At 45.9% G+C, this 11,268-nt stretch overlaps 1 protein-coding gene across 1 annotated transcript in view; it reads right to left on the bottom strand.

The window, feature by feature from the left end:
- Positions 1-11,268, bottom strand: part of LOC122542237 (ras-related C3 botulinum toxin substrate 1-like) — a 77,858-nt gene that overhangs the window by 12,611 nt on the left and 53,979 nt on the right. Inside the window, exon 5 of the mRNA XM_043679764.1 lies at positions 10,186-10,345. Coding sequence (XP_043535699.1) covers positions 10,186-10,345 — 160 coding nt within the window. The remainder of the gene's footprint in view (positions 1-10,185; positions 10,346-11,268) is intronic.

Here is an 11,268-nt window from a genome sequence, read left to right as displayed (position 1 = left end):
AGACAGAGAGAGACAGACAGAGAGAGACACAGACAGACAGACAGAGAGAGACACAGACAGACAGAGAGAGACACAGACAGACAGAGAGAGACACAGACAGACAGAGAGAGACACAGACAGACAGAGAGAGACACAGACAGACAGAGAGAGACACAGACAGACAGAGAGAGACACAGACAGACAGAGAGAGACACAGACAGACAGAGAGAGACACAGACAGACAGAGAGAGACACAGACAGACAGAGAGAGACACAGACAGACAGAGAGAGACACAGACAGACAGAGAGAGACACAGACAGACAGAGAGAGACACAGACAGACAGAGAGAGACACAGACAGACAGAGAGAGACACAGACAGACAGAGAGAGACACAGACAGACAGAGAGAGACACAGACAGACAGAGAGAGACACAGACAGACAGAGAGAGACACAGACAGACAGAGAGAGACACAGACAGACAGAGAGAGACACAGACAGACAGAGAGAGACACAGACAGACAGAGAGAGACACAGACAGACAGAGAGAGAGAGACACAGACAGAGAGAGACACAGACAGACAGATGGGTGATTCAAGATCAAAGAGCCTAATTCTACCCCTAGGCAGCATCTGCACACCAGCAACAACCCAACAGTATCAATGTACCAGGGTAATGGGCACAAGGATCAACAACGCCGAGCTGCCGGTATATTGGAGCTCTTGTTGTGAATTGTGTGCATACTGTACTGACCTCCTGGCTGATAGCTACAATGCCACAGTATACACAGAAAAGGGAAGTGATGATTACAAGAGACTGAGCAAACACAGCCTAGACGTCCTGGTACTGAGAAGACTGACTAGCGATCCAACCGAAAATCATACCATATCTCGAGGGTAGTGCGGGGAGGAGAGTGTTTCCATTGGCTCAGAAGCGGAGGACGTGAGACCACAACCACAAAGACTGAGCCATTTAGGAGTTAGGAGGAGAAATACCTTCATCGAGGATGATTGTGGATCTTAGAGTTGTCTAAACCAGAGACTGCAGATGCTCACTCCTCACAAAATTCAAAGTCAAAATGAATAGATTTTCAAGAGCCAGAGGATTTCAGGGATAGTGCGAGATCAACATAGATGGTCAGCCACAATGTGGAATGGGAGAGAAAGAGCAAGAATCACAAAGGGTGATGCGAGGAAAACACAGCAGGTCAGGCAGCATCTGAGGAGCAGGAGTGTTGACGTTTCGGGCATAAGCTCTTCATCAGGAAAGCGAAGGGGACTGAGAGAAAAAATTGGGGGGGGTTGCGTGGGAGAGGAGGGTAGGTGGGATGGTGATAGGTTGGATTCTGGTGGGAGGTAATTGTGATAGGGTGGTGAGCAAGGTGGAGCAGATAGTGGGAAGAAAGGTTGGTAGGTCAAGAGGATAGTGCCAAGTTGAATCTGGGACGAGGTGGGGAGATATGGAATCTGGTGAAGTTAATGTTGATGCCACGTGGTTGTAGGGTCCCAAGGTGGAAGGTGAGGCTTTCTTCCTCCAGTTGATAAGTGGCTTTGATTAGCAGTGGAGAAGACCCAGGATTTGCATGCCCTGGGGGAGTGTGACAGAGTTGAAGTGGTTGGCCAATGGTCCTCACTACCACTTGTTTCCAACATGAACTACAATGGCCTTTAGCCTCACATGTCTCAATGTACAACAGGTTCCATTCCCACCCCCCCCTTACCCCTCAGATTACTCCCAGGCAAACACTCATTTAAATACCCATCCTGGTTGTCAAATCACTCCGTGGTCTCACCCCTCACTATCTCCATTGTCCAGCTTCACAGCTCTCTCTAAAGAGAGCACAATTCCTCTACATCTAGCCTCTTGTCCATTGCCAAAAATAAATCACTCCAATCTCAGAAGCTGTGCCTTCAGCGGTGGGTGCCAAGCCCTGGAATTCCATTCCTAAATCATTGCTATGCTGCCACCCTTAAGCCAGCTCGTGAAAACTTCTGGTCAGTTGATTGGTTAGTTGGCTCAGTATTTGTTTGGTAACATGCCTGTGAAGTTCAAATTCAACGTAAAAAAGAAAAAAAAAAATCACACAACACCAGGTTATAGTCACCTGACAAAGGAGCAGCGCTCCAAAAGCTAGTGCTTCCAAATAAATCTGTTGGACTATAACCTGCTGTTGTGCGATTTTTTTCTTTGTACACCCCAGTCCAACACCAGCATCTCCAAATCATTCAAAGTCAATACTGCTACTGGGGTCTTGCTTATCCAGAGTGGAGCCAACATCTTCAAACATTGTGGACAGTGCCATATCATGACCATGACAATGAGCCAGATGTGAACATTACATCCACGTTCCCATTTCTTTTTTGAACATACTTCACACTGTCAGCGTTAACTGATAGAGGTATTCTGATTCACGACAGTCATCAAGAAACATGTGTCAGAAATTAAACCTTCATGTTCATGAAATTCAAACCTTGAAATACAGAAACAGTTTTATTTAGGCAAAAGTGAGGACTGCAGATTAGAGTCGAGTGTGTGGTGTTGGAAAAGCACAGCAGGTCAGGCAGCATCCAAGGAGCAGGAGAATCGACGTTTCAGGCAAAAGCCCTTCATCAGGAACAAATATATTTAGAGAATTTGAAGCCCAAGGCTGTGGGATATCATGCAATGTCAATATGCTGCTTGCTGTTGCCAGCATTCACCTCTGGAACCGTGTCCAGTGCTTGTCTGAGAGAGATGGCACACTGGAAATGACCCACCGAGATGGGAGGTCTGCCATCTGGACGCACCTTGGGAAGGCAGAACCCTCCAGAGGTAGGTTCTACTGCAATGCCGAATGCAATGCTGCCTGTTGTTGTTGTTGTCAGTGGGGAGTTTATCTTCAGCCAGTGGTGCACACCTTTGCCAAAGTTTAGGGACTTCACGGACTGTAGGGGTTCTATGATAATTGGCCAAGAGGGGGCAATACCTCCACCCTGTCCAACCCTCTCAGGATGTGCGGGGCTCTTACTCTAAACGCTAGCGAGTACAAGTCAAATCTGATCAGACATCAATTTGGTCTGAAGGGTACATTTGGCGATATCCCAAGTATTATGTAGCCACATGTAAAGCTTGAATTGTTCCCCATCAGACCAGGTTCACAACAGAGGGTACAAAGAGGAGATTAGACACCACAGAGATGCTTGATCACTGTCCCTTCGGATCAAAGCCACAATCCCTTATGTTCATGTACAGCTCACCTTCCCCCTCCCCCATAGCTAGTTTGCTCAGGCAGTTCAATTGGAAAGCAGCAGCCAACAGGACTCTTAACACATCCCCAACCATTAACCAGTCAACCTAAGGCAGGGAACAATTCCTACAGCATAGCTTGCATTCGGACTAAACGTAAAGTCACCATAATTTTACCAGACCAGAGGGCTAAAGGAGGAGAAAGTGAGGACTGCAGATGCTGGAGATCAGAGTCAAAACATGTGGATGCTGTGAAAGCACAGCCGGTCAGGCACATCTGAGGAGCAGGAGAGTCGACGTTTCACGCATAAGCTCTTCATCAGGAATGGGTTAGGCCTGCTCTCTGGTTAGCGAGAGCTCAAGGGAGATGATGGTGGCAGCCTAACCGGAGGGTCACCACGACAACAGGTGAAGTGAAAAGTCAAGCAGGACAGTCCTTCATAGTAACCTCAGCTGGTGTGGGAATTGAACCCAGGACAATGGCATCACTCTGCATTGTAAACCAGCTATCCAACCATCTAAACTAACCTAAGTACGGAGTACGGAAAGACAATAGAGGTGGTTAGTCCACTCTCAAGCTCCCTTGCTGTTCACTCCATGCCACAGTCATGGCTTATTTAGTAATACACTGGCTTCAGGACCACAGGGCTCTGGGCTTGAGTACCAGAACACAATAATGCTGTCCCTCGGGAGTGCAACATAGTCAGAGGTGATATTAAACCAACGCTCCATCTGCCTGTTCAGGTGGAGGACTGATCCACAGACACATTCTCCCCGGGATCTCAGCTCATATTCATTCCTCAAGTGACCAGCACCACTAAAAACAAACTCTGGCCATTATTACACAGCGGGTTATAGGGCCATATAGCACGGAAACGCCCTTCGGTCCAACCAGTCCATACTGAACATAATTCCAAATCAAACTAGTCCACCTGCCTTCTCCTGAGCAAGCCATATCCCTCCAAACTTTTCCTGTTCATGTATCTATCCAAATGTCTTTAAAATATTGTAATTGTACCCACTCCCACTACTTCTTTAGGAAATTCATTCCACACATGAACCACCCCTTGTAAAAGATTTGCCCCTCATGTCCTTTTTAAAATCTCTCTCTTCACCTTAAAAATGTGCCCCCTCCTAGTCTTGAAATCCCCCATCCTAACGAAAAGACACCTACTATTAACTATCTATACTTCTCATTATTTTATAAACTTCTATCAGGTCACCACTCAACCTCCAATGCTCTACTGAAAAAGTCCCAGCCTTTCTGTATAACTCAAACCTTCCCTACCCGGCAACATCCTGGTAAATCACTTTTGAACCCACTCCAACTTAATAATCTTCTCTCTATATTCCTAAATTACAACACAGTGACTATACTTCAAAAGGCACTTAAGTGGATCTGAAGTATTTGACTTTATGATGTCCAGTGGTCACAAAAGGCTATATGAATGCAGGCTGTGTTTTTTTCTTAAAAAAAAACACACTCTCTCTCAAGAAGGATTTAAATGGTTTTTTTCCCCCAAATGTCCCCATATGAAACGTCTGCCGTTTCAGAGAACATATCCAAACCAGTTTAAGTGACTCAGCAATTTTTAATTCTCATCACCCTGACCAACGTCAGAATCTTAGCAACGCAAGAGGAAACTTAATCCAGGAAAATTCCCCAAGTACATATACATGGTGCAACCAACTGGGCAATTCCCTGACTGAAATAAAAACTTTACACTTTAGTCTTCGGCTAATCGTTTCCCTGTTCCTGTCCTGGGATTTACAGATAATTCCACTGTTGCTATTACACTCTGATAGAAAGATTCCCTTGTTTGACTCTGAGCACCAGGGGTGGAGAGCTGCTGGAGCACACCAGAATATTAAGGGTGGTACAGTGGTTAGCACAACTGCCTCACGGGACTAGGGACCCGGGTTCGATTCCAGCCTCAGGAGACTGTCTGTGTGGAGTTTACACATTCTCCCCGTGTCTGGGTGGATTTCCTCTGGGAGCTCCGGTTTCCCCCACACAGTCCAAAGATGTGCAGGTTAGGGTGGGGATTGGCCGTGCTAAATTGCCCATAGTGTCCAGGGATGTGCAGGTTAAGTGGGTTAGCCATGGGAATTGCAGGGTTTCAGGGATAGGGTAGAGGGCAAGTCCGGATGGATGCTCTTTGGAGGGTCAATACAGACCCAAATGGCATTCTATTGTAATAATACCGATGCAAATTCTCCAAAAAGGAGAAGGAAGCTCACCTCTCATGTGTGTTCAGACTTTAAGTAGTTTTGGCATTGCAACCCTGCCCCAGCTCAGTGAGAACAGGGAATGGGGTGAAAAGCCCGGTTTTACAGTAGGGTTTCCCCAAACTCGGGGTGGGGGGTGTGGGGATCAGGACCCCGAGTGGGGTCGCAAACTACAGGTTTTAGCACCGAGCTTAGAGACAGCAGCGTGAAGCTCAGATCAAATTTGAACATTTGCACAGACGTTGCTCCCTCTCCGACTGGCCCCCGGTGGCTTAATCCTCAGTGGAGGGGTTGGAGAAATTTTCACGCCACAAAACGAGGTGGGGAAAGGTTTGGGATGCGCTCTCTAATGACCTTCGAACTTAAGAGTCTGGTGTACTTTCAGACACAAGGGTTACAAAGAGTTCCACGGGAAGGTTCGATAAAAGGAGAAACACAAGCAGCTGAACAATGTATATACTTGAAGAATGACCAGGACTGTAGCGTGTCTCGCACTACAGAATGCTGAAATTTATATACACTGGGCTCATTTATCCTCCCAGTGATAGTATAAACTTCAGAAAATTACTAGTTGTTCATAGATTGGAAGAATTAAAGAATGATAACAGCAATAATTCTGTCTGGAATAAACTATTAAAGGGACAAGGACAAACTTACACAGAACTGAAAGCAATTAGCCATGTTTGGGAAAAGGAGTTGAAGTGACAGGAATACAATGGTTTTGACGTCTGCTTGGTAACAGGCTGTTTTATTACCACAAAGACAATGGATTGCTCTGCAGAAGAATTGAAGGAGATAGTCACAGCAACGCTGTGTTGTCAAATAGCCAATGCCAAATGTAACAAGGAACAGAGAAGCTGCTTCTGATAAAGCGGCAAGCTGCAAACTTCGATGGTTTCAGAGGGGTAGTCAATAATCTGGATCGAGGAATCGTGAGAATCATCAATAATATCACATCCTGGGCCAGAAGGATGAAAATCTGTCTAAGAATCAACACCAGCACAATTCAACAGAACTTCAAAAACTAACACTGCACAAGGATCGAACCCTGGACACTTCCAGACACAGGCGCTGTTGGTTGAAGTCATAGCTAAATTTCCACCATTAATAGCCAAGTTGAGTTGTGAGGCTTAACTTGCTTACTTGAGGGTCTTATTTTGGTTACTACATACAATAAAGTTTAAACCTTTGTTTCAGTACTTAATTGTCTGTGAGATTTCTTAATAAGTTGCTGAATTAAAGGCAGCTTGTAGAATAATAGAATCCCTATAGGCAGCACTTTATGGGCAGCACAGTGGTTAGCACTGCTGCCTCACAGTGCCAGAGACCCGGGTTCAATTCCCGACTGTGTGGAGTTTGCACATTCTCCCCGTGTCTGCGTGGGTTTCCTCCGGGTGCTCCGGTTTCCTCCCACAGTCCAAATATATGTAGGTCAGGTGAATTGGCCATGCTAAATTGCCCGTAGTGTTAGGTAAAGGGGTAAATGTAGACCCATTCCCTTACATTTACCCCATTCACCTAACATTATAGACAATTTAGCATGGCCAATTCACCCTAACCTGCACATTTTTGGACTGTGGGAGGAAACCGGAGCACCCGGAGGAAACCTACGCAGACACGGGGAGAACGTGCAAACTCCACACAGACAGTCGCCTGAGGAAGGAATTGAACCCGGGGCTCTGGCGCTGTGAGGCAGCAGTGCTAACCACTGTGCCACCGTGTCGCCCACTACCTAGTTTCCTTCCTTACCTGGTCTGGCCTACATGTGACTCCAGACCCACAGCAATGTGGCTGATTCTTTACTGTGCTCTGGTCTGGGATAGGCAATAAATACTGGCTTAGTCACTCAACCTTTAGTGAACTGTAATTGTTTACAATGTTATTCCAGGAACTAATGTATATGAAAGTAAAAGGAAACCTTGGTTTCCCAGATTGGTACATTCCGATGAAAAGGAGGGATCCAAGAACAGAATTGTTCTTTTCAAAGAATTCTGATGCATTCTAAAGAGAATGAGGAACTGCAAGATAATGCTCGTCTTCATTCCTATTATGTAACACATTTAAAAGCCATTAACCTTTCTCTGACAGCCTGCATAGAGTAACTTATAGTATACAAATCCCTCCATATAAAGGGCTTGTGTTGCAATGGTAGTGCCCTACCTCAGAGCCAGGATGCCCAGGTTCAAATACAAACTGCTCCAGAAGTCTTTAAAACACATTTCTGAACAGGGGTTGACTTGAAAATATCCACAAGTCCTTCTGTGGCCTGTCCCTTCCCTCTAACATCCTCCAGCTCAACAACGTTCCAATGCTTCTCCAATTCTAACCTCCTGTGCACCCTTTGTAATAAAAGCTGAGACCACCATAGCCTCACAGGCCGTATGGCTTCTCTCTCATTAGGAAGTGCGATGACTGGTGGTGGTCCAAATGGAAGGATCACCATGCCTCAGGCGAGGCGAGAGATTGAAAAGACGTGAATTTCGTGGTAACCTCAGCCATTGTGGGAATGGAACCCACACCGCTGGTGTTGCTCTGCATTGCCAATCAGCTGTCTCACCAACTGAGCTAACCAACACCCTAGAAACACACCAAATAAAGTGCTGCCACCAATCCTTCTATATGCTAAAGGTCTTGGGTAAAACTTGGTGGAGGACAAACTACTAGTGAGTCTTAAAATGAGGAACTTAGAATAGCAAAGAATAACATACACTGAGTTAAAAGGTTACATATTCTCAAACGATCCAGTCAGAAGACAATAATGACATCTATCTTTGCGTTAAGTCTCACATCTGGTAAGCAATGTACCGATAAGAGATGTGCATATGGTACCTACCACCCACCTACCAAAGCATGGGATTCCTGGGTATAAAATGTCTCTCACTCCATCTTAACTGGGGCCACTAAAAGCATGGCACAATGATGCAAGTGTGCTATTGGCTGTAACTGAATTGCTAAGCAATTGCGCTGAAACTAAAACTAACACGATATTGCCCCATCAGGTATGAACATCCTAGAGTGAGAGTCTGAATCACACAGCATGGAAACAGCCCCTTCGGTCCAGCTAGTCCACACTGACCATATTCCCAAACTAAACTAGCCCTGCCTTTGGCCCATCTCCCTCCAATCCTTTCCTATTCATAAAACTCATCCAAATGTTCTTTAAACGTTTTTACTGTACGTGCATCCACCACTTCCTCTGGCAGTTCATTCCACACACGAACCACTGTGTTCAAAAGATTCCCCTGTTGTCCTTTTAAATCCTTTCTCCTCTCACCTTAGAAGTATGCCCCCGGTCTTGAACACCCCCACCCTTCGGAAAAGACCCTCATTATTCATTTTATCTATACCCCTCATGATTTTATAAACCTCTATAAAAGGTCACCCCTCAATTTCCTATGCTCCAGTGAAAGAAGCCTCTCCTTATAACTCAAACCCTCCATTCCCAGCAACATTTTGCCAAATCTTTTCTTAACCCTCTCCAATTCAAAACACCTTTCCTATATCAGGGCGACTAGTACTGGACACAGAATAGGCCTCACCAAAGTCCTGTACAATGTCAACATGACAACCCAATTCCAATACTCAAAGATCTGAAGAGAAGCGTGCTAAATGCCTTCTTAACCACCCTGTCCACATGTAATGCAAATTTCAAAGAATTACGTCCCTGAACTGTTAAGTTTCTGTTCTATAGCACAACACATGTTTGCCTATCCTGCAGCCAAAAGCTCACTCATGGCGGTAAAGCAACCTTCACTGGAATCTCAAATTGGAGACTCTTTACCCTGCTGGAGACTGTATGATGTCAGACGGAGTGGATCTTAACACAGTTTCAAACATAAACCCTTTCAGGACCACTACCATATACAACGCTTTTGACTTCCAGTGCTTTATAATTGGCAGGTGAATGTCTATTGTGGCACAGTGGTGGTACATGCTGCTTCTGAACCAGAAGGTCCAGCTTTAAGGGCCAGCAGAGGTGTGTCAGGACCTGTCCGAACAGGTTGATTACAAAGAACCACCTTTGGCAGCCATGCCGTCACCCAAAGTGCTGTAAAGCCCTGCCTTCAAAACCTCCCAACTTCTCTTCAAGGTTTTCATTAAAACCTAACCCTCACACCAAGCCTTTGTTCACTCCAGGTAGAATTAGCACGAGGGCTGGGTTCTTTGATGGCACACTTGAGAAGCACCTGGGGATACTTCACAGCAATAGTGGAGCGTGAGATAACAGGCCAGTTATTATTGTGGAAATGTGTTGCTGGAAAAACGCAGCAGGTCAGGCAGCATCTAGGGAACAGGAGAATCGACGTTTCGGGCATTAGCCCTTCTTCTCATTCCTGAAGAAGGGCTAATGCCCGAAACGTGGATTCTCCTGTTCCCTAGATGCTGCCTGACCTGCTGCGTTTTTCCAGCAACACATTTCCATCTCTGATCTCCAGCATCTGCAGACCTCACTTTCTCCTCAGTTATTATTGTGACCCGTAATGGCATCACAACTCTATTACACACGCTGGAGGTCAAACTGGACTCTTGAATGATGTACTGCCCTACGTCCTGCACCACCCTTGTGAATCCTCCTGTGGAGCACCTTGGGTCATTTCGCCACATTTGAAAAGATGCAACATGAATATGAGCTTTTGTTTCAATTGGAAAGATGGATTGTCATCAAGTCAAACTGGTTGAATGACTCCCAATCAATCAGCAGTGCACCCCTTTGTACAGGCGTTCATTACCCCAAAGAAAGGATGAACGTACCAATCTCCTTTGTCATAGCTAGTCCTTGTGGGTAGGTGATGGGTGCCAATTTCTTCTCCTTCAGTTTCTCGATGGTGTCTTTATCGTCCCTCAGATCCAATTTGGTGCCTACCAGGATTATGGGAGTACTGGGACAGTGATGCCGCACCTCAGGATACCACTGGAAGGAGGAGGATGCAATAAGTCAGTGAGCTCAACAACTCAGAGATAACCACCCCATTGTTGCACACACCTCCCAGCCCCCTGCCACTCAACACAGACCACCACAGCACGCCACCATCTTCTCATGGTTTCCAAAACTAAAACGTTGGTGCTTCAGGAGCAAATTCCTGCAGATACTGGAAGCTACTGAAACCAAAATAAAATGCCGGAGATCACAGCGGGTCAGACAGCTTTCACGGACAGAGAGCAAGCTAACGTTTCAAGTCTACATGATTCTTCAGAGCTCTGAAGAGTCATCTAGACTCGAAACATTAGATTGCTGTCTCTCCATAGATGCTGCCAGAGCCACAAGGTTTGTGTTTTGGTGCTCAAAGGTCGATGACGTTATCTTCAACAAAACAGTCCTGTAGGTGAACACGATGGAGTGTAAAACTCTCTCTACTTTCACTCAGGGCACAAAAACTGTACTACTATAAACAGCAAATTGAACATTCCCATTCCAGGTTATTGTCCAACAGGTTTATTTGATTAGATTCTCTACAGTGTGGAATCAGGCACTCCGGCCCAACAAGTCCACACTGACCCTCTGAAGAGTAACTCACCCAGACCCATTTCCCTCTGACTAATGCACCTAATACTACGGGCAATTTAGCATGACCAATTCACCTGACCTGCACACCTTTGGACTATGGGAGGAAACCAGAGCACCCGGAGGAAACCCACACAGACACGGGGAGAATGTGCAAACTCCACACAGACAGTCGCCAGAGGCTGGAATCGAACTTGGGACCCTGGTGCTGTGATGCAGCAGTACTAACCACTCAGGACAGAGCGGAGGAAAAACGTTTCTTTACACAAGAGGTCGTGAATCTTTGAAATTCTCTATGAAATATATTCAAGACAGTGGCCATGGATTTTCAG

This window comes from Chiloscyllium plagiosum, chromosome 39 (genome assembly GCF_004010195.1).
Source record: "Chiloscyllium plagiosum isolate BGI_BamShark_2017 chromosome 39, ASM401019v2, whole genome shotgun sequence".
In the NCBI taxonomy this organism is placed as follows: domain Eukaryota; kingdom Metazoa; phylum Chordata; class Chondrichthyes; order Orectolobiformes; family Hemiscylliidae; genus Chiloscyllium; species Chiloscyllium plagiosum.
The sequence above is the reverse complement of the archived record's forward strand: the minus strand, read 5'-3'. Positions and strand labels throughout refer to the sequence as shown.